Source organism: Rattus rattus, chromosome 9 (genome assembly GCF_011064425.1).
Source record: "Rattus rattus isolate New Zealand chromosome 9, Rrattus_CSIRO_v1, whole genome shotgun sequence".
Taxonomy (NCBI): domain Eukaryota; kingdom Metazoa; phylum Chordata; class Mammalia; order Rodentia; family Muridae; genus Rattus; species Rattus rattus.
The window spans coordinates 68,166,476-68,188,227 of record NC_046162.1 but is presented as its reverse complement, the minus strand read 5'-3'; the positions used below and the strand labels follow the sequence as shown (position 1 = coordinate 68,188,227).

The window sequence follows — 21,752 nt, the reverse complement described above, 5'->3', positions numbered from 1 at the left end:
CCTGAGGCCACCCTCTCTGCCTGTGACTATCTTAGCTGGGGACAGCCTGGCTGAGGGGTGGAGCCTGAAGCAGGCAGTAGATGAATGCAGTGAGTGTTTGTCCTTGAGCTAGAGAATGACAGGAGAGAAGGTGCTGCCCTTGCCCTGGGACAGTTGCCAAATCTCTGACTGTCACTTCTTCCAGGAAGTTCTGAGCTCTGGATCCTGAAGGACATTTTCTTCCCAGGGGCCGGGTCTCTTAATGACCTGCGGTGCAGTTCTGCCCTGCCCTGCCCTGCTCTGCCGTTCACGGTCATGCGTTGAGGTCCCCCAACCCCCACCCTGTGTTAGTGTGAATCAGGCATCCCAGAGAGCCACTGGGTCCCACCTGTTGCTTCTCTGGCCTTGCCTTGCCACCTACCTGCCCTTTCTCCAGAGCGGAGGTCTCACCTGGCCTGCTCTCTGCGGGACATCAGCACCCAGCCAGGCTCAAGCTAGGTGATTTCACTGTCAACATGACACGCCCTAGCCCTAGAATCTACTGGAAAGAGACTTGTGTTTTGTTAGGCGTGTGTGTGAGACAGAGAGAGAGAGAGAGAGAGAGAGAGAGAGAGAGAGAGAGAGAGGGAGGCAGACAGAGAGACAGAGAGACAGAGATGCGTGTGTACCATGAGCATGCTGGTGCTTGCACATGCCAGAGCAGTCGAGTTGGATCCCCTAAAACAGTAGTTATAGGCAATTGTAAGCCGAGTCATGGGTGCTGGGAACTGAACCTGTGTCTTCTGCAAGGGCAGCCTGTGCTCCTAACCTCTGAGTCATCTCTCCAGCTCTGGAAGATGGTTGGGGTTTTGTTGTTGTTGTTGTTGTTGTTGTTGTTTTGAGACAATTTTGAGACAAGGGTTCTCTGTTGTAGCCCTGGCTGCTTTGGAACTCTCTCTATAGACCAGGCTGGTCTCGAACTCCAGAGATCTGCCTGCCTCTGCTACACACACCCCCAAACACACACACACTCACACACACACGCAAACACACACACACTCAAACACACACACTCACACACACTCAAACACACTCACACTCACACACATATACACACACACACACACACACACACACACACACACACACACACACACACACACACACACACACACGCCCAGATGGATGATGGTCTTAACTGTCCTGATCGCCTGTCCTGGCAGCGCCATTCCCTGGGTAAGGAGTCCTGAATGCCAGGATCCACTGTCTCTGCTTCTGCCTGTGGTAAGATGTGACCAGAGGCGCAAGTTCCTGCACCAGTGGTGGGCTGTAACCGGAATTAAAGCCAAGTAAAGGGGTTGGGGATTTAGCTCAATAGTAGAGCGCTTGCCTAGCAAGCACAAGGCCCTGGGTTCGGTCCTCAGCTCTGAAAAAAAAAGAAAAGAAAAGAAAAAAAAAAACCAAGTAAACCCCTTCTTCTCTAAGTTACTTTGTGGCAGGAAACAGGACATGGCAACAGAAACCAGAACACAGAGTTTCCCGAGTTGTTGATTGACCCAGAAATTGAGTAACTATCAGTGGGTTCACATTCAGCTGTCAATCAAGCATCAAACAAAAACAGAAAGCAAAACAAAATGGTCCTTGCTCTTCTGACCTCGTCTCTGTGCCTTTTTGGACAGGTTCCGTGCTCTAGGGTCGGGGAAACAGAAAGCTGTCTCTGACCGGGAGAGGTGTGGTGCCATCCTCAGGGAAGTCCTGGGGGCAGAGTCACCACGCTATCATCTTGGAGCCACTCAGGTACACGTGAGTGCACGGGGGACGTGAATGCTGGGGCCCCTAGAATAGAGCATGTGACCAGATGTGGGGAGGTTGAGGCCAGAGAAGAGCAGGCATGCCCAGTCTGCTTCTAAATCCTCCCACTCCCCACCGCCCACCCCTACCTCACCCCCACCTCCCGAAGCCTGCCTCTGCCCACAGGTTCTACTGCAGGAGCAGGGCTGGCAGCAGCTAGAACAGTTGTGGGCTCAGCGGCGCTCACAGGCCCTGCTCACTCTGCACCGTGGCCTCCGAGCCTGTATCACCCGTCAGCGGCTCCGTCTCCTACCCCGGATGCAGGCTCGTGTGCGGGGTCTCCAGGCCAGGTAAGCAGGTACTGGAGCCAGGACCAAAGTGGGAAGGTGAGGCTGGGGAGCCCAGGCTGGCTTCAAACCTTCTGGATCTGAGATTCTATCTGCCCTTTCTATCTCAGCCTTCTGAATCTGAGATTATATTGGCCCATCACCACACCTGGCATCCAGCAGCTGCTCTGTCCATCCTGCCTGGTTGCTGGAGACAAAGACTGCAGGGATTTGCAGGGGAGGGGTCAGATTCAGAAAGCAATACTGCCTTCAACCCAAGGCAAACTTGAGGGCTATGAATAAGATGTAGCAAGCGCCATGTTGAGGAATACCATCACGGGCAACCATAGCTACTATCTTTTCATTTGTTTTCTTTTTTTGTTTGCTTGGTTGGTTTTTGTTTTTTGTTTTTGTTTTTGTTTTGTTTTGTTTTTCCCAAGACTGGGTTTCTCTGTGTAATAGTCCTGGCTGTCCTGGAACTTGCAGACTAGGCTGGTATTGAACTCACAGAGATACAGTTGCCTATGCCTTCCGAATGCTGGGATCAAAGATGTGTAACACCACCCACCACCACCCACCACCACCCACCACCACCCAGCACTACTATTTGTGCCCCACTTTCACCACATAACCTGAGGCACAGTGACCATGGAGCAGTAACTCCCAACTCCCCACACAGCCACCAGCTTCTAGTAACTCCAGTGTGTTCTCTATCTCTAGATTTGCCTATTCCGAGTATTTCCTGTAAGCTGTGTTGCAGGTCTGTTCCCCTTATGCCTGGCCTAATTTACTTAGCTTTTAATGCCTTCAGAGCTTGTGCCGTGGCGTGGATCAGAACTTCATTTGCTTTCTGTGGCCGAGTAATGTTCCGCCGTTCAGCATCACAGCTTCTTGCTGACGGCTGCATGGGTCGCTCCCATCCCTAGAAGTATCTATTGGGCTTTCTGTTTTCACGTGTCGGGTCTGTACCTAGGAGAGAACTGCAGGGTTGCGCTGTCATTCTATGTCAAGCTCTTTGAGAATCTGCCTCACCAGCTCTCACAGTGCTTAGGTCAGTCTGAATTCCAACTGACAGTGCAAGTAGCTCCATATATTTTGTTTATTTATTTATTATATATGAGTACACTGTCGCTGTCTTCAGACACACCAGAAGAGGGCATCAGATCCCATGACAGATGGTTGTGAGCCACCATGTGGTTGCTGGGATTTGAACTCAGGACCTCTGGAAGAGCAGTCAGTGATCTTAACCACTGAGCCATCTCTCCAGCCCACATGAAAGTTCTGTACTGACCGCTGGGTTGTTTCATCAAGGGATCAAATTTTTGTGCTGGGGATCAAACCCCACGCACTTGAGCACGCTCAGAGGGGCTCTGCAAGTGAGCTGCACCACACACTTCCAATCCTGTCAGGTGTGCTAGACCGCAATAGTCTGCTCTTTCTTTTTCTGTCTGTCTTTTCCTTCCTTCCTTCCTTCCTTCCTCCCTTCCTTCCTCCCTTCCTTCCTTCCTTCCTTCTGTGAGACCAGACCTAGAATTTGCTGACCCGGATAGTCCGGGTAGCCAGTGAGCTCTAAGCATCTGTCTGCCTCTGCCTCCTCTGCATGGAAGTCACAGACGCGCTGCCCTAGCTGGCTTTTATGTGTGTGGCTATGAGGCCTGGAGCTCAGCGTCTCGTGTTTGTGTGGCCAGCACGTCGCTAACTAAGTCATTTTCCTGGCCCCAAGGTTTATTTTTATTTATTTATTACATTGCATAAGTGCTTTGTACCTATGTCTGTGCACCACATGTGTGCCCGGAGCTCTTGGAGGCCAGAAGAAGGAACACACAAACAGAGTATCTTTGAGAATTTCCCAGCTATAAGACCAGTCTCCACAATAAAGAAGTCCTGAGCAGGATACGTATTAAAAATAAACCCAGGGGTCTAGAGACATTGCTCAGTAGTTAAGAGCATTTGTTTTTCTTACGGAGGACCAGAGTCCAGTTCCCAGCACCTGTCAGGGGACTTTAACTGCCTAAAACTCCGACCCCAGAGATCTGGCGCCCTCTTCTGGCCACCTAGGAATGCTGCACTCACATGCACATAGACACCACCACACACATATGCACAACTAAAAATAAAAATTCTAAAAGCTGGGGGTGGCCGCACATGCCTATGGGGGGGGGGTCAGAGGCAGGTTAAGGGCCAGCCTGGTCTACATAGTGTTAAACAGTCTGAGAACAGGACATTTCCTGGTTTAGCATAGCATTCTGTTCTTTACTGTTGAACATCGGGGGATTCACGGATCCAGAGTCCGTTTTCACACCACCATCTAGGTTTAGAGAGGGTTCAGGTACCAGGGAAGAAGCTTAAGTTTCAGGGCTCCACCCCGCCCTCCCCCACCTTACACCCTCGGCCTCCAGGAAGCGATACCTCCGGCGGAGGTCAGCTCTGGGACAGCTGAACACCATCCTCCTAGTGGCTCAGCCCCTGCTCCGGAGACGACAGAAGCTACAGGTAAGAGGGGTTTGGAAGTGTGTATGGATGGCGGGGAGGCTCAGGGTAGAAGCCAGGTGACCTTGGCTGGCCAAGTGGGCAGAATCCCGACAGCCTGAACTTGCCAGGACTGAACTATCACAACCCACTGCTTGTTGACCACTTCCATTTCCTGTTCCAGCTGAGGCACACCCTGGGCCCTGTGGCTGATGCCTTACTTCATCTTGCCGCCCCTGCACTCCCAGGCCTGGCTCCCCCTTTTAGCCTCAGTCCCTCCTATTCCCTCTAGGCCCCCCGTGGCCCCCTTCTGCTCTCCCTCTTGCCCGATGACTCTTATGTGAGAGCCATAAAACCGCTCAAAGGTCAGTGCTTACATTCTGCCCCCCTCCCTGACTCCTCCCCAGCTGGACTTTGTCCCCTGAGACCATTTGTTCCCTTCTTTACCTCTTCCTGGTGCCCTGGCAGACAGGCAGTGACATCCACAGCCTGGTGACCGTGAGCTTGGAGAAGAGGGTAGAGGTGGGTGAGGTCAGGTAGTCGTACCCTTTCGGGCCTATGACATTCCTCGGCTGCCATCCTGCCTTCTGGGGATTAAAGGGGACACCGAGCTGCTGAGTTGGTGATGGGCCGCTAGTGCCGTGGGGACATCAACTCTTGCGGGATCTCTCCCACAGTGTTCCCGTGGCCCGCAGAGTGGGGAGCCCCGGGGGAAAGTGTCAAGTATGGTGAGTGATCTTGGAATCGGGGTCCTGTGTGGTATGAGCCTGGCACAGTATGGGGAAGAGTATGACATGTCGCCATCGGGGTCCCATCCCTTATGTGCCACCTCAGCAGAAGACTGGGGACTCTCTTGGTTTTCCTCAGCGGCTCTGGAGGCCTGATCATCTGTTCCCAGGATGGGTCCTTGTTCTTTAGAGACACTTAATCATCCTGGAGATTTGGGGAGGGGAGGTGCACCCAGTCCTTCTCGGCTGTCCTTTAGTTCCTGATAATTGGTTCGCTTCACCAGGACCCGGGGCGCTTGGAGATCCCAGCCCAGCTGGCTGCTCTGCTGGAGAGAGCAGAAGGTGAGTCCTCTTAGTGTAGAGATGGAGTTCCTTGTGTCCACTTACAGGCTCTCTCTGTATTGTGGTTGGCAACCTGACAGGACAAGCCACGGTCTTGAGTGTCCTAGGCTGCCTCTTGTGTCCCTTCTCAGGCCACCAGGCCAGACTGACTGGGAGCATCACAGAGTCCCTACCACCTGAGGTTCCTGTCCGGCCCAGCTTGACTCTTCCTCCAGACATTGACCAGTTTCCCTTCTCCAGTTTCGTGTCCACCAGCTTCCAGGTGAGGCCCCTGTGGGCTTCCAGCATTCAGAAGCCCCCGTGTAGCACCCGCCAGGCAGAAACAGGCCTCCCCCTTCTCTCAGTCGTCATGGTCAGCAACGCTGCTTGGAAAGCAGTCCTTAAACAGAGGTCTCTGACACACAGGCTTATTTCGGCCACACCTTTATCTGTGCCAGTGGCATTGCCCTGTAAGTTGCGTCCTTAAAGAAGGTTTAACCGCAAGCTTACCATGCTGGTGGATTCAATACGAAGGCAGGATTCACAACCGCACGTACAGGAAGATTCTTGTATTAGTTTATTTACAAATTTATTTGGGTTAATTTCTTTATTTATGTAGCCCTGTTGTCCTGGAGCTCACTGTGTAGATCAGACTGGCCTCGAACTCAGAGATCCACCTGCTCCTGCCTCCCAAGTGCTGGGATTAAAGGTGTCCCTATTTTAATAAAGATGTCCAAGGCAGGACCTTAACTTTGGTAGTCCTGGCTGGCCTGGAGCTCTTCAGAGAGATCATCAGCTGCCTCTGCTTCCCAAGCGCTGGGATTAAAGGCACAGGGCTCTGCCTGGCTTGGTGTCCATTAATGAGAGAACAGTAAGAGGGCGGAGAGCTTCTCGTGGGGGTATCAGTGCTTCCTGAGCACTCTTGAATTCAAATCCCCAGCACCCACGTAAGAAGCCAGGTACAAACATGCACTAGGTCTGTCACCCTAGTATTAGTTGGCAGCGGCAGAGGACTCCCTGGCATTCGCTGGCCAGTCTGCCTATGCAAATGGTAAGTTTGTTTAGTTCCACCACAGACTCTACCTGAGGACAAGTAAGGAAGATGGCTGGTACCCCCCTGGGGCACACCTGCGTGTGTGTGTCCGTGTAACACACACACACGAACGCACGCACACACGCACACACGCCTTTCCTCCTCTCAGGGTACACACTCCTGGGGGAGGGGGCGTCCTTGAGGAGTGGCTTCTCTGGCCAACGCAGAGGACAAACATTATGTCCCCCTCCTGCCCTCCAGAAGCCGTTTCTGCCCAGACCAGGGCAGCCACTGGCCGAGCCCCTGACGCGGTTGGATGGCGAGAACCCTCAGCAGGCTCTGGAGATCAATCGGGTGGTGAGTGACTCCTCCAGGAGGGACAGGGTGGCCACCGTAAGGACGTAAGACGGACTGGAAAGGTACAGAGGAGCCCTGGGCTTCCCGCTCTGGCTTTTGTGTCAACAGATGCTGCGGCTCCTGGGGGAGGGGTCCCTGCAGTCCTGGCAAGAACAAACCATGGGCACATACCTGGTGCAGCGGGCACAGCGCCGCCCAGGACTTAGAGATGAGCTCTTCAGCCAGTTGGTGGCCCAGCTGTGGCACAACCCGGATGAACAGCAGACTCAGCGAGGCTGGGCCCTAATGGCAATCCTGCTCGGCTCCTTCCCCCCTACACCAGCCCTGGAGAAGCCATTGCTCAAGTAAGAAGCCCAGTGGGTAGGGCCCTGTGAGTGGGACCGGCTACCCCGACAAGCCTGCAGTAGCCCTGTGTCGTCCCCACAGATTTGTGTCTGACCAGGCCCCCAGTGGCATGGCAGCCCTGTGCCAGCACAAGCTGTTAGGTGCCCTGGAGCAGACACCGCTGGCTCCCATGGCTGCACGGTCCCACCCACCCACACAGCTTGAGTGGAAGGCTGGATTGCGACGGGGCCGTATGGCGCTGGATGTGTTCACATTCAACGGTGAGGCCTGCCTCCCTCAGACAGTGGAGCCAGCCTTGGTTCCCTGGTCTCCTCCTGCCTCAGCCACCTTACTGATCTGCCCTTTGACCCTCGTGTCCTCTGTCTGGTGTGGGGACAGTAACTACTTAGGGTGGAGCCCTGTGTCTCTTACCCTCCCTCCAATCGCCCCTCCAATCACCCCTCCGCAGAAGAAAGCTATTCCGCCGAAGTGGAATCCTGGACCACGGGAGAGCAGCTTGCAGGGTGGATCCTACAGAGCAGGTATGGCGAGCTCAGGGTGGGACAGCGCAGCAGACTGACCACTGACTGCTGCTCCCACCGCATGTCCCCTAGGGATGGATACTCTTCCTCCGTGAGCAGAAAGAAAAGGTTTTAGGGTGAATGGGCTCTAGCTGTAGGTTCCAGAGAGAACACAGAGATTCTAAATGAGGGGCCCTGTGACAGCAAAAGGCCCAGATCCTAGCTCCATAGGCAAGCAAATGGGATATCAGAGCCTGGAGATAACCAAGAGGGCTTTGAGGTATAGATAGGAGTCTCAGTCTGAGACTTCTGAATGAGGCTGAGCTCCTGGCTCACACGTGGGATGGGGGACATCATTAGGAAGGGCTCCCGCCCTAAGAGACTGCCCTCCATTCCTGAAGGGTTGTCATCTGCCTATTCCTGATGACCTCCATGTCTTTCCCCCGCCCAGAGGCCTGGAGGCGCCCCCTCGTGGTTGGTCTGTGTCACTGCATTCTGGGGATGCTTGGCAAGACTTGCTGGGCTGTGACTTCGTGTTGGACCTGATAGGCCAGACGGAGGACTTGGGAGACTCAGCCGGTCCCTACCCCATCACTCCTCTTGGTTTGTATGTACCATCTGCCCTGTCTCCAGCTGGTAGCCCCCACAGCCGCCCTGCCATCGCCTGGTGCAGACATCAGAGACCTCTTAGCTAACAGTGTGCACTCCCCTTAGAGGTGACTCCCACAGAGGTCTCTTAGCGAGGCCCCATCTTTCCCACAGAGCTGAGAACATCCCTCCAGCCCCCGGTGTCCAGGCTCCTTCCCTGCCCCCAGGACTCCCTCCAGGTCCAGCCCCAACTCTGCCCAGCAGCCGCTCTCCAGGTAAGGCACACTGCGTTTGGCAGAGTGCTGGAAATCGCCTCGGGTGGCCTCTCGCCCCCATAGATGCCGGAACTTACTCTTGCCCAACAGGTGAGGCCAGTAGGCCCGGGAACCTGGATGGTTTCTTGGACCACCTCTTCGAGCCAGTCCTCACCCCAGGCGTTAGTGTGAGTGGCTTTCCCAGCATCCCCTCTGCTTTGGGACTGGGGCTGGGGCCTGGCAACTCCTGTCCCTCCCAGGCTCTAGATCTGACAATGCCCATTGTCCCCTCAGGATTTGGAACAAGGCTGGGCCCTGAGCAGACGCATGAAGGGAGGGGGCTCTATTGGGCCCACCCAGCAGGGCTACCCCATGGGTGAGTAGAGCTGGTTTCTCTCGAGGGCCTCCCAGGCCCTGCAGCGCAGTCAAGAGTGCTCTGAACCTCCGTGGGGAACTGAGATGGGAGCTCTGGCCAGTACCCCAGTAGCCAATGCATTTCTCTTTGCCTGGGGCTAGAGGGAGGAGGAGGTCTGGGGGGGTCAGATAGGTCTGAGAGACCCTGTTCTCTTAGTGTACCCAGGTATGGTGCAGGCACCCAGCTACCAGCCAGCTATGATACCTGCGCCTATCCCCATGATGCAAGCCATGGGCACAGTCCCAACCGTGCCAGGTGAGGCTGGGTTAAGGGAAGCAGGAGAGAAGCTCTCAGGACTAAAGGTGTGCGTGTTGGGGAGGGCCCTGCTGGGAGTCCAGATGGAGTCTAGGACTAAGAGGTTCAAATCTGGCCATGCCACTTACCCGCTCTGGACCCCTGCTGCTGTTCTTTACAGCCATGATGGTCCCACCCCAGCCACAGCCTCTGATGCCCAGTTTGGACTCAAGGCAGCTGGCAGAACAGCAGCAAAACTTCATTCGCCAGCAGGCGATGATTCTGGTAGGAACTGGGGCTGGGCAGTGCAGCTGCCTGGAGAGTGCGGGCACGGGGTGGGGCCAGCCCAGGCTCTTGTTGGGTTTGCCTCCCCCCCCAACCCCCAGCTGAGGACCGAACCCAGGGCCTTGTGCTTGCAAGGCAAGCACTCTACCACTGAGCTAAATCCCCAACCCCTGGGTTTGCCTCTTATTCCGTTTCTCCCCACAAGGCCCAGCAGATGACTGCCCAGGCCATGAGCCTGTCCCTGGAGCAGCAGAACCAGAGGCGCCAGCACCAAGCTCAGGCCTCTGGGGCCGCCTCCCAGGCTCCACCCTCAACCATTGCTCCCAAGGCCAAGAAGCCTCCTGCACCCCAAGAGAAGCCCGCGAATGATCCAGAACCTTTGGATGTTTCCTTTAGAGTAAGAAACCTAGGCTAGGCAGAACTCTAGGTCGGGTCTGGTCTGGTGTTTGACAGGTGCCAGGAAGGTGCCTACCAAGGTGAGAGAGACCCTGGGAAGGTAGTAGGCAGGATGGGTCGGGGAAGCTCTGAGAATGGGATGTTGTGAGGACAGGGGCATGGCTGTCTAGGGGCTGCACTTCATGACTTTCTTTTACCAGGAGGACGCTCCAGAGGAGGCTGAAATCAGGCCTCAGCGCCCCAAGAGCTTTCAGCAGAAACGGGACTACTTCCAGAAGATGGGTAAGGGTGGCAGCCATGTAATTTAACTGATGTCTGTAGCCTGGGGAGGGGAGGCTGCGCTCTGCTCCTCTGTCAGTGTGGCCAGGAGCCCAGGGAAGCAGGCTGGACAAACACAGGTGACAGAGGAGGCCACCGGCATTTTCAGGCCAAGAGCCGATCAAGGTGAAGACGGTGAAGCCTCCAGCCAAGGTTCAGATCCCCCAGGAGGAGACAGAGGAGGACGAGGAGGAAACAGCGCGTAGGTGTTGGGCTGCAGCTCCGGTGCTTCCCCCGTGGAGGGCGCCTGCGCACTTTGTTCAATTGTCTTCTCCCTTCCTGGCAGAGGTGTCCCCTCCTCCTCCTCCTCCCCCAGTTGTGAAGAAGCCGCTGAAACAAAGTAGGACCAAAACTGGAAAGGAGGATGAGGTGGAACCCGCACAGAAGGAAGAACCGACACGGGACGGGGCTCCCAAAGTGCAGAGCTCCAACTCCACCCCTCAGCGCCCGCAACCCAGCAGGTCTCCTCCCACGGTGAAGAGCTCCGATTCCACCCCTCAGCGCCCGCAACCCAGCCGGGAAATCCGCAACATCATCCGCATGTACCAGAGCCGCCCAGGGCCTGTGCCTGTGCCTGTCCAACCCACCAGGTAGCCCCTGGGGGTATGCGGTCAGAGCTGTTTCTCTCAGGGAATCGCCCTGTGCGCTACTAACTTTCTCTCTCTTCCTTGAGGCCCTTTAAAACTTTTCAGAAGAAAAACGACCCTAAGGATGAGGCTTTGGCTAAGTTAGGAATAAATGGTGCCAGCTCGCCCCCATTGGTGAGCCCCTTCCCAACCATCCATCTTCTCCAGGGCGTGGGCTGATTTGCTTAGGGGTCCTGGGCTTTCAGGGTAAACTTGGCCTTGACCGTAGGCTTGTGCGTTCTTCTGCAGATGTCGCCTACCCACGGGAAGAGCTCCCCACCAGCTGTGGCTCCTAGACCCAAGGCTCGACCACGCCTTGAACCCTCCACGTCCATCCGGGAAAAGCAGGGACCCCTTCGGGATTTGTTTGGCCCATGTAGCCCAAACCCACCTACAGCGCCAGCACCCCCGCCTCCACTCCCACCCCCACTGTCTCTGCCTGGGGAGCCCAAGAGCCCCTTAGTCGAGTCTCGTGGTGAGGAATCCCTTTTCCGGGGTTGAGCCTCTTAGGGTTGGTGGCAGCATTCATGACTGCCTCTTGGGGTTCATGGCAGAAGCCACCCATCCCCATTCGGCTGAGGCCAGCTGTTTGGGCATTTGGACTTTGGAGCCTTAGAGGCCTGGATTCCTCATTCCTATCCAGGGCAGGGCAGAGGCACCTTGGGGCCAGTCTGGCACTAAAGGACTGATGTTTATAGGGTGTTGTCCTCGATGTAGACCTGGCAGATGTGTTTTGGTGGAGGGTGGGGTGGAGACCCAGTGGCAGCAGCTAGCATGGTTAGGGACACTAGGAAAAACTCAGGACCAGAAATGAAGGCAAGAGATAGTGCCAGGAGGTACAGATGCAGTGGTTGGAGGCTGAGAAAAACAGCCCAGACTGACGGTCTCCAGCACCTCAGTCCTTTTTCTTCTTTTCGGAGCTGGGGACCGAACCCAGGGCCTTGCGCTTGCTAGGCAAGCGCTCTACCACTGAGCTAAATCCCCACCCCCCTCTGGTCCCCATCTTAAGGTGCTCCACTCTCTCCGGCAGCCTTGACAGAGCCCATGGAGGACAGGGGCATCTCCACGAAGCTCCTTGTGCCCTCTGGAAGCGTGTGCTTCTCTTACGCCAATGCACCCTGGAAGTTGTTCTTACGAAAGGAGGTGGGCACAGGGGTGGTGCCTCAGGCTTCTGGGGCTGGCAGGGCAGGGCTGTGTACAGGGCTGGCTCAAAAGTCCCGCACATCCCCTTCCACATGAACCACTTTTTCAAAGCTGGTTTTTCGTGGCTGGGCCTGGGAGGGCAGGGGTAGGCAGGGAGGACGCAGCCTGGTGTGATCTCAGCTCTTTGCACTGTGTCTTAGGTGTTCTACCCTCGGGAGAACTTCAGCCACCCCTACTGCCTCAATCTGCTCTGCCAGCAGGTGAGAGCCTGGCCACACCCACCAACAGGCCACACCCACCAACCGGCCACACCCACCAACCCACCACACCCACCAACCTGGCCCCACCCACGGACCCACTGCCTCCCAGAAACCCTCGCTCAAACCTGGGCCTAGTTAACAGCCTGTGAGGAGTACAGTAACTCAGGCACTCAGAGAGCATGGCCTTGCCGCAGAGCCCTGTCTCACAGGGTCCTTACAAAATAGGCATGGTGACCAACTTCGTTTTGCCAAGGAGAGGGCCAAAGTGTATGCGGTCCAGGCTGTAGCACACACTAGGTGCTTCATAAATGGCCATTACCTGGTGACTTTTGGCAGGGTGGTGTATCTCAGCTGATACACTGTGCCAACGGCAGCAGACCGTGGTGCCAAAGGAAGGAGTGTGGTGGATGTGGGGTGGGGAAGGGACAGCTCTAGGTTTGGGCATGGGAGCCTTCTGCGTTGTCTGTCCCCCATCCCTCTGCCTGTCCCACCTGTGTCTCTAGCCGGGCGCAGCGGGCCCTGCTGGGTATGTATTCACCACCACTGGGCCCCTGTCCACTGCACACCCATAGCCGCTGTGGGTGACTTCCGGTCTCCGGACCTGGTGCTGACCGCCTTGCTCTGTCCACAGATCCTGCGGGACACCTTCACAGAGTCCTGCACCCGGATCTCACAGGACGAGCGGCACAAAATGAAAGGCCTGCTGGGTATGGGTCCTCGGAGTTGGGGTACGGGGGCTGGGCCAGCCCTTGAGAGGAAGTGTCATGGGAGCAAGGATATCATGGACCCTCCTTGCCCACAGGAGACTTGGAGGTGGGCCTGGACTCCCTTGACGTTGCTGAAGACAGCATCAAAAAACGCATTGTGGTTGCTGCTCGGGACAACTGGGCCAATTACTTCTCACGCATCTTCCCTGTCTCGGTTGGTGACTCACTCGGGTTTAAGGAGTGTGACCCAGCTCAGCCGTGGAACTCCGCTCAGGGGCTCCAGACGTCTGGACCGGGAGCGTGACTGACCCACTCGCCCTTCCTGACAGGGTGAGAGTGGCAGTGACGTACAGCTGCTGGGCGTGTCTCACCGGGGACTGAGGCTGCTGAAGGTGACCCAAGACCCCAACTTCCACCTGGACCAGCTGAAGACACTCTGCTCCTACAGGTAAAGCCACCGCAGAGCCGGGGTCTGGGTGGCCACGATCGGTCTGCAGCTCACAGCCTGGCTCTGTCCACAGCTATGCCGAGGTGTTGGCTGTGCAGTGTAGGAGCACCTCTACCCTGGAGCTGTCACTGAAGAGTGAGCAGCTGATCCTGCACACGACCTGGGCGAGGACCATCAAGGCCATGGTGGAACAGTTCCTGAGTGAGCTCAAGAAGGCAAGTGGCGGGGTTGGGGATTTAGCTCAGTGGTAGGCGCTTGCCTAGCAAGCGCAAGGGGCCCTGGTTGGTCCCCAGCTCCGAAAAAAAAAAAAAAAAAAAAAAAAAAAAAAAGGCAAGTGGCTGTCCCTCGCTGCCTGGCTTCCCCGGGGTTGAGGGGTTTAAGTCAAGGTTCCTGGTACTCCTGGGTTACTGGGTGGGAGGACGTCCAGGCAGGTAGTGGCTCACCCGCTTGCCCACAGGACTCTGGTTACGTCATCGCCCTGCGCAGCTACATCACCGATGACAACAGTCTCCTCAGTTTCCACCGTGGGGACCTCATTAGGCTGCTGCCGGTGGCCGCTCTGGAACCAGGTATCCCCGGGGCTGGCTGAAGGAGGATGCCTCGAGGCACGGGGGTGAGGGTGGGTGAACCATCGTTTGGGCTCGCCTTCCAGGCTGGCAGTTCGGCTCTGCCGGGGGCCGCTCCGGACTCTTTCCTGCTGACATGGTGCAGCCAGCTGCTGCCCCCGACCTCTCCTTCTCGCTGGGAAAGAGAAACAGCTGGCAGCGCAAGAGTAACAGAGTAACAGGGCCGGCTCAGGAGGTGAGGAAGACAGAAGAGAGGTGAAGTGATAAAAGGCCTAACTCGGAGTCTCAGAAGGAAAGAGCGGGGTTGCTTCGGGTGCTGCTCACTTCCGGTGACCTGGTGGCCAGTGCTCAATGTGTTCCTATCCTTTGCCGCCTGCCTTCTGACTTTTTGCCATGTGAGACTGTAAGCCACGCCCTCTGACTCTGGTACTTAGGTCGGTGTCTTCATGGAGGATGCTTAATAAATAACCTTGGCTTTCCTGGCTTCTGATGTCACTCCTCTTGGGTCTGATGGGTATGGGGGAACCAGGGCATGACAGTGGGTACAGGGCCTCTGGGTTAGATGGTGGGTACCGGGGTGGTACCAAATTTCCTGTGCTCCCAGCGCCCCACCCATCTCAGGAAACAAGAGCCCAGCGAAGCCTCGGAGGCCACCTCCGTTATGACCTACAGCTCTCTGTCTGCTGACTCCCACAACTACACCATGCGGGAATTTGCCCTGCGCTACTTCAGGAAGCCTCATACCTGGTGAGTGCCCTCAACCAATCCCTGCGCCTGTCTGTCCCCAGCTTTCCTGAATAATAGTCCCACAGAGTCACCAGGCCATTGGGCCTGTCATGGGCTTCGAGACCTGGGACAAGAGCAAGACCAAGCAAGCAGGGCTGTCTTTTCCTCTGCCCTCTACAGGTTGACCCAGATGAGCGCAGGCACCAAGGAGACCACGGTAGTCAGCCTGATCCAGTACACTAAGGCAAGGGGCTGGGTCGGGGAGGAGTCTGGCCCTAGGATCTGCCTTCTGACTCCCAGGGCTGTAGATGACAGCTAAGGCTCTCTGGCCACAGGACCCCATCCAGGAATCCCTTACCATCTTCTGCAACGAGGACACAAACACTAAGGCTGTGGCTGGCTTCAAGGGTGAGTGGCTGCAGGCAGCCTTGGTCCCCCTGTGCACAGTGCTTTGGACCTGGACACCTGGCTTCCCCCGACCCCCACAAACTTTGAGCTCTCCCTGGATCTGCCCACCCGCCAATTTAGGGAGTTTGCCCCACAACCTTGTGTTTCCATCCATGGGATGTGTGACATCTGGGGCAGCTGGCTGACATTGGCACCCTTGGGGTTTCCCTGAGTCTATTCCCCACTCAACCAAGTTAGGGGTGACTGTCCTACCTGGTGTGTTTCCGGGAGTAGTAAGGCATCAGATGCCAGGCCAGGCCCTGCTAACTGTGCTGCACGTCCTGCCTGCAGCTCTGATGCAGTTTATGGGGGACCAGCCTAAGCCCCGGGGTAAGGATGAGCTGGCTCTGCTCTATGAGTTGCTGAAGGTAAGCAAGAACTGGGCGCCAAGACCTGGGGCATCCTTCCTGCCTTCCTGCCTGGGCCTGAATGGGGCTCCCACCCCTACCCGGTCCTTTATCTTCCTTAACAGCTCAAGGCACTACTTGCCTGGCTGTTCTAATATGCAAACAACACATGCTTGCCTAAGGGCTGGGGGGTGCGCTCGTTAGTGAGTGTGCTAGGTTGAAAGTTAAGGTCCAAATAAAGCCAATACTCAACCAGTTCCTATGGGAACAAAGATTAATGAGGCCCCTAGCTCCCGAGTTCACATTGCTGCCGTCTGCGCCAGCTCCACTCATATATTTTCTACGCACAAGAGTGTGCGTGCATGCGCACAGCGTGCCTGTGGAGGTCAGGTGGGTAACTTGCGGGAGGTGATTTGCTATTATGTGGGTCTTGGGTATGGGACTTGGTGGTCAGGCCTTCTGGCGAGCCATCTTACAGGCTCTACAAATACGTTTCAAAATACGTTGTCTCCGGTTAAACCTGAGCGCTCAAAGCAGGCACTAGGCACCTAAAACAGGTGGAGGTTAAGCCATGGTGGGGTCCAGTCTCACAGGAGAGACAGGAGCAGTGCTGGGTGCTGCTGAGGTGGAAGCTTTGTGACCAAGCTCTGGAGGAGAAAGGAGCTGTCTGTGTGTGTGTGCACGCGCACTCAGGCCGGTACAGGGGATTTGATTTTCTGGTCAAACCTATGACTTGATGGGAATCGATGCGTTATCTCACAGGGTCCCTCTGGCTGTTCCTTGATATCCTCAGGACTTATAGGAAGTTACTGTGATGACCCCAGGCGAGGGAGGGTGCTGGCCGGGGCCCAGAGGCAGCAGCAAAGTGGGGAGAGGCAGGGGTGGGGGTGGGATGTGAAGCCAGAGAGCAGAGCAGCCTTAATGAACAGGTCTGGGCTGGCAGAGGATCTGGTTTAGACTCGGGAGTCTGTAGTTCCTGATTTCTGAATGGGGTGGCCTGGGATCCAAGAGAGACTCTAGACTGGAGGCAGGAACCGAACCAGACAGGAGAGCTGTAGAGGCCCAGGGGATGCAGCAGATAGGGGAGGTGACCAAAGATAACCAAGAGCTTTCAGAGAAGCAGGTTAGAGGGCGGCCACCGCTGCCTCTTTGACTGTGGCGCTAGAGAGCACTCGGTTAGAAGCGTTAAATTTCGTTTATTCTGTGCGAGTTCCGAGGCTACAGGACAACCTGCACAGGGTCTGTCCTTTCATTCCACCCTGTGAATTACAGGACAGGACTTGGCTGGCAACGTCCTCACACCCACTGAGCTATTTTGCCAGCTCCTGTTTAGCATTCTCTTTCAGATTTAATCACGTAATTAATGTGTACCCACACTGCAGGTGACTGCAGAGGCTAGAAGAGAGGGTGCTAGAGCCCCTGAAGCTGGAGTTCTAGGTGATCTGCCTGACATGGCCGTTGGGAACCGAACGCTAGTCTTCTACAGGGGCAGCGAGAGCTCTTAACTGCGCCCTCTCTCCAGCCCCACTGTCTAACATTCTGAAGGTCCTGGGTTCCATCTCCAATGTAGAATAAAAATAAGTGACCAGTTGGGCCGGGCAAAAGCTGGCAGCTGCTGAGGGTGAGGCGAAGAGGTGACTTCTGGGATGTCACCTTCACTCGGGCCCCAGGTAGCCATCACTCCCAGCTGCCCCCCGGGCTCTGCTGGCCTGCCTCTGCCTTACCCACTCGCTCTTCCCTACCCACAGCTGTGCCAAGAGGACCTCCGGGACGAGATGTACTGCCAGGTCATCAAGCAGGTCACAGGACACCCCCAGCCGTGAGTGGGCCTTGCGGGCGAGGGGACTCGGGTGGGACGGTGCTGTGGTTGGCCAGTCTGAGGCCCAGCTCTGCCCTGCAGGAAGCACTGTGCTCTGGGCTGGAGCATCCTCAGCCTCTTCACTGGCTTCTTTGCGCCGTCCACCACTCTGATGCCCTATGTGACCAAGTTCCTGCAGGATTCCAGCCCCAGCCAAGGTGCCAGGGCCGGGAAGAGGGACGTCCAGGGTTGAGAATGCTGGGTATAAAGGGCTTGGACACACCCATCACCTCCATCATTCTGGCTCTCTGCAGAGCTGGCCCAGAGCAGCCAGGAGAACCTCCAGCGCACGGTTAAATATGGGGGGCGTCAGCAGCTGCCGTTACCTGGTGAAATGCATGCTTTTCTGGTACTAGGAGTGGACGGATGGGCTTTTGGGACTCTTCTATAAAGGGATGGGGGCGGTGCTGACAGGGGAGCAGGGCCGCAGACTGCTGAGGGCTGACCTTACAACTTACTTGACAGAAAGGGCAAGCATCTCGTTTGCTTCTGATTCACCTGCCTGGGGGTGTGGACTACAGGACAAACACACAGACTTTCACGGTGAGTGGGGGATGCCAAGGAAAGGGGCTTCCTGCCTACGCTCTGGCCTCCGGTCTCCATCATCACAGCCCGTCCATGTGCCCAGGTGGCAGGGGAAGTGCTAGAGGAACTGTGTGGACAGATGGGCATCACGGACTTGGAGGAAGTGCAGGAATTTGCCCTCTTCATCATTAAAGGGGAAGGTGAGCCCAGGGAACGGGATAGCCTTGTCTGCCCAGGCCACTGTCTAGGCCACAGGAATGCAGATTCTGTGCTGTGTCTGTGGTCAGTGCTGGCATGGGTCCCCTATACAGGTGAGCTGGTTCGGCCACTGTCGACCCCTGAGTACATCAACAATGTGATGAAAGACCAGGACATAAGCCTGCACAGCCGGAGGCTTGGCTGGGAGACGCCACTGCACTTTGATAACACCACCTACATCGAAACCCACTATGGCCAGGTCAGCCCCCTGCCCAGAACGGGGAGTTCCTGTCTGGGCAACCTCTGGAATCCCCTCTCCACAATGACACTGTGACAAGAAAAAGCCACTGGCTGCTGGGGTTGTGACACAGACCTCCCACCCACCCAGGTGCTACGGGACTACCTGCAAGGGAAGCTGATAATCAGTGCCCAGGCCGAGGCTCAGCTCGCACAGCTCGCTGCCTTTCAGCACCTCAGCAAGGCCAGCACCGGTCCTCCATCAGAGTGAGTGGACTCAGCTCACCCCCTCCCCCAACCTGAGGGTGACTCCTGCCTACCACCTTCAGACCAAGACCACTTCACTTAGTCTACCTTGATCCTGACCACACTATCCTGGAGTAGTAAATACCTCTCCTCCTGCCCCGCCCTGCCTACTGAGGGTCCTCACCCACAGTAGGTGCCGGTCACTACTTGGCACCACATGCCCCACCCTGCCCCAGGCAGTCCATGCCTACAGTCAAGTGACCCTGGCTGTGCACCCTAGGCCAGAGCTGCTGTCTTATATCCCCAAGCCACTGCAAGGGCAGGTGAACACAGCCAGCATAAAGAGCTTGGTGACCCAGGAGCTGAGGCAGATGCAAGGGTACAACGAGCCGAAGGCACAGATCGGCTTCATCGGTAGGGCTGCCAAGGGCCCGCTGCCTGGGAGGGTCAAGGCCAGGAGGGCAGGGGTGAAGGTGGGAGGGTGAGGAGGCCTCTGTCTTACAGAGCAAAGCGGGCCAGGTGCCAGGGATCAGCAGCCAAGGCCCGTGCCGTTCCTCTACCCACAGAGACCACGACCCAGCTGCCCCTCTTTGGCCACACTGTGTATGTGGTGCTGAGGGTCAGTAAGCTGGCCCTCCCTGGCCCAGTCCTCCTGGGGCTCAACCGACAACACCTTGTGCTCATGGACCCCAGCTCTGAGGTAGGCAGCGTTCCTGTCCTTGTGCCGGCTGGGACCCGGTCAGTCCTCACCCAATCCATGGCCACTCCTCCACCCGCGCACCAACCTCTGCTCTGTCTGCTGCCCCAGAAACTCTGCTGCTCCATCGCACTGAAGGACCTCCAGCGACTCCATCTGATGAGCCCACTGGAGGAGGATGGGCCCCCTGGCCTGGAACTCAATTACGGCTCTGCTGACAACCCCCAGACCATCTGGTTGGAGCTGCCACAGGTGAGTGACCGAGCCTCTGTAGTCCCTAGGGAGGAGGCGTTGTCTGTTCAGCCGAGGTGGCGGGGGTGTGGGGCTGCACTGAGCCGTCTCTGCCCTGCAGGCCCAGGAGTTGCAGCACACCATCATCTTCCTGCTGGGCAGCGTGTCCACTCAGTGGCCAGGCCTCTGAGGAGAGTCGAGAAGAGGCAGCAGCCTCTCACTGGGCAGTCTGCCTTGGTCCTGCTCTGAAACTGCAGCACAGCCCCAAATGGAGGCCATGAGGCAGGGGCTGTGACTTCACCTGGGGGAGTAAGCAGACACTTTCCCTGAGGTGGGCTGAAGAACTGGGTGTGGGCATCTGATCCAGGATGGGCAAAGCATTCATGAAGCTCTACATGAAGCAGCACAAGTAAAACTCCCAAGAAAAGGACTGACTGTGTGTGAGCATGTGTCTCTACAAAACTCCCAAGAAAAGGACTGACTGTGTGCAAGCATGTGTCTCCACAAAACTCCCAAGAAAGGACTGACTGTGTGCGAGCATGTGTCTCCACAAAACTCCCAAGAAAGGACTGACTGTGTGTAAGCATGTGTCTCCACAAAACTCCCAAGAAAAGGACTGACTGTGTGCAAGCATGTGTCTCCACAAAACTCCCAAGAAAAGGACTGACTGTGTGCGAGCATGTGTCTCCACAAGGACTTTATTCTTGCATATCTCACTTGGGCCTGGCCTTCCTGAGCCGCAGAGCTTCTCTCCCAGTGAGCTCTGCTAGGACAAGGTCTACAGGCCGGCATCTCATAGAAGAGGGCAGTGGAGAACTGGAGTGGGCCCCACCCTGGTAGAGAACTTAGCTACAAGACAGGAGGACCATTGGTCCCCCCACACACACACATACACAACCTCCCCTTTGGCAGCAGCCATATTATCTGGACCTTTGTATCTGGGGACCTGGCCATGAAGGCCGGCCAGGAAAGCAGGCTGTCAGAGGCCCAGGAGGGTCTTAAATAGGAAGGTGGGCTGACCTCTGACCTCCAATGAGGTTTGTTCACGGGGAGAAAGACCCTGAGAAAGCTGGTGCCTGTGGCACAGAGGGCAAGAGGGAGACGCGGGCATTGTTCAGTCATCGCTGTGGGCCACACAGGCCATGCCAGTCAGCTTCACTCTCGCACCGGGCACGGTTGTGGAAGAACTGCTTGATTAGGCTCTGGGCCTCTTCCTTCACTGCAGGTGTAGAGGGGGACACAGAAGGTGACGACCAGTCTCTGGGCATTACCCCCCCACCCCCGACCCCCACAGTGCCTTCTGGCCCTGGCCAAGATGGCACTCACCACTCCTTCCAGGAGAGAGCTTCTGAGCCAGCAAATGTGAGAGGTGGCGGGCAAAGCCCTTGAACAAGTCCTGGGCGGCAGAGGGAAAGGGTCCTGAGCTGCTTGCCTCAGGGCAGGCCTAGAGTGGGCAGCGCTGCTCTGCCCTGTCACCCAGGGTTGCACAGTCCTCACCACCCCACCCTCCCTGCACTGACCCAAGTACTCCAGGTCTGCTCACCCTACCTTGGATATAAACCTGCCCTCCTTGTAGAAGGGGGTCAGGTACCTGACCACAATGTCTGCAGCCTCTTTCAGGGAGATGCCAGGAGCTGAGAGCTGGCAAGGTTCGCGAGCCACTCTGTCCTCGGTGCTGGGGTCACTGGCCAAGGCGGAAGGGTTGGTTGAGGGGCGAGGCCTCTTCTGAGCCCTCTTCTCTTGGCTTTCCTGTGTAGGGCCACAGCACATGGGGTCACTTTTGGGGTCCCCTTTACTGGCTCCACCCCTCTTCTTGAAGGAAGCCTACACCTTAGCGCCTTTCTGCAGCCCAGCCCGCCTGCTGCTAGAGTATGAGAAATGATTTCCCCTGAACCCTTACCAGAGCAGGGTAGCTCCCTGCCTCCCACCAGTCTCCTCTTTCTCCTAACTCCCAGCACTACAGTACCTGCTGTGGTCTGGGCCTCTTCTCCGCCTGGGTTTCCTTTAGAGGGCTAGGCTGACCTTTGGGGAGGCTCTGGCCTTCAAGTGAGCAGGTGCTGGCGGAGGAAGAAGGCATCAGAAGTCTGGGTCTAGCCACACTCAACCCAGCATCCCAGCAGGGCCCACTGTGGCCCGAGCCTCAGGCTTCGCAGTCAGGTGGCACAGGGGTCA

At 56.5% G+C, this 21,752-nt stretch overlaps 2 protein-coding genes across 2 annotated transcripts in view; one reads left to right on the top strand and one right to left on the bottom strand.

The window, feature by feature from the left end:
• The window catches only part of Myo15b (myosin XVB), a 35,794-nt gene extending 15,550 nt beyond the window's left edge, over positions 1–20,244 (top strand). The window contains exons 19-63 of the mRNA XM_032914201.1: positions 1,638–1,755; positions 1,936–2,099; positions 4,475–4,568; positions 5,222–5,272; positions 5,557–5,614; positions 5,746–5,876; positions 6,888–6,983; positions 7,092–7,327; positions 7,410–7,588; positions 7,777–7,849; positions 8,280–8,435; positions 8,591–8,691; positions 8,782–8,858; positions 8,965–9,046; positions 9,242–9,340; positions 9,501–9,604; positions 9,810–10,001; positions 10,204–10,282; positions 10,428–10,543; positions 10,607–10,908; positions 10,992–11,079; positions 11,194–11,419; positions 11,975–12,087; positions 12,288–12,347; positions 12,979–13,054; positions 13,150–13,268; positions 13,384–13,502; positions 13,576–13,717; positions 13,960–14,071; positions 14,155–14,303; positions 14,673–14,815; positions 14,975–15,038; positions 15,130–15,202; positions 15,533–15,609; positions 17,337–17,407; positions 17,489–17,604; positions 17,701–17,795; positions 17,912–17,989; positions 18,075–18,171; positions 18,283–18,428; positions 18,558–18,673; positions 18,933–19,066; positions 19,219–19,352; positions 19,461–19,601; positions 19,702–20,244. Coding sequence (XP_032770092.1) covers positions 1,638–1,755; positions 1,936–2,099; positions 4,475–4,568; positions 5,222–5,272; positions 5,557–5,614; positions 5,746–5,876; positions 6,888–6,983; positions 7,092–7,327; positions 7,410–7,588; positions 7,777–7,849; positions 8,280–8,435; positions 8,591–8,691; positions 8,782–8,858; positions 8,965–9,046; positions 9,242–9,340; positions 9,501–9,604; positions 9,810–10,001; positions 10,204–10,282; positions 10,428–10,543; positions 10,607–10,908; positions 10,992–11,079; positions 11,194–11,419; positions 11,975–12,087; positions 12,288–12,347; positions 12,979–13,054; positions 13,150–13,268; positions 13,384–13,502; positions 13,576–13,717; positions 13,960–14,071; positions 14,155–14,303; positions 14,673–14,815; positions 14,975–15,038; positions 15,130–15,202; positions 15,533–15,609; positions 17,337–17,407; positions 17,489–17,604; positions 17,701–17,795; positions 17,912–17,989; positions 18,075–18,171; positions 18,283–18,428; positions 18,558–18,673; positions 18,933–19,066; positions 19,219–19,352; positions 19,461–19,601; positions 19,702–19,770 — 5,266 coding nt within the window. The 3' untranslated portion in view covers positions 19,771–20,244. The remainder of the gene's footprint in view (positions 1–1,637; positions 1,756–1,935; positions 2,100–4,474; positions 4,569–5,221; positions 5,273–5,556; positions 5,615–5,745; positions 5,877–6,887; positions 6,984–7,091; positions 7,328–7,409; positions 7,589–7,776; positions 7,850–8,279; positions 8,436–8,590; positions 8,692–8,781; positions 8,859–8,964; positions 9,047–9,241; positions 9,341–9,500; positions 9,605–9,809; positions 10,002–10,203; positions 10,283–10,427; positions 10,544–10,606; positions 10,909–10,991; positions 11,080–11,193; positions 11,420–11,974; positions 12,088–12,287; positions 12,348–12,978; positions 13,055–13,149; positions 13,269–13,383; positions 13,503–13,575; positions 13,718–13,959; positions 14,072–14,154; positions 14,304–14,672; positions 14,816–14,974; positions 15,039–15,129; positions 15,203–15,532; positions 15,610–17,336; positions 17,408–17,488; positions 17,605–17,700; positions 17,796–17,911; positions 17,990–18,074; positions 18,172–18,282; positions 18,429–18,557; positions 18,674–18,932; positions 19,067–19,218; positions 19,353–19,460; positions 19,602–19,701) is intronic.
• Positions 20,245–20,262: 18 nt separating this feature from the next.
• The window catches only part of Recql5 (RecQ like helicase 5), a 38,776-nt gene continuing 37,286 nt past the window's right edge, over positions 20,263–21,752 (bottom strand). The window contains exons 16-19 of the mRNA XM_032913518.1: positions 21,547–21,637; positions 21,129–21,329; positions 20,907–20,976; positions 20,263–20,799 (exon numbers count right to left, since the gene is read on the bottom strand). Coding sequence (XP_032769409.1) covers positions 20,699–20,799; positions 20,907–20,976; positions 21,129–21,329; positions 21,547–21,637 — 463 coding nt within the window. The 3' untranslated portion in view covers positions 20,263–20,698. The remainder of the gene's footprint in view (positions 20,800–20,906; positions 20,977–21,128; positions 21,330–21,546; positions 21,638–21,752) is intronic.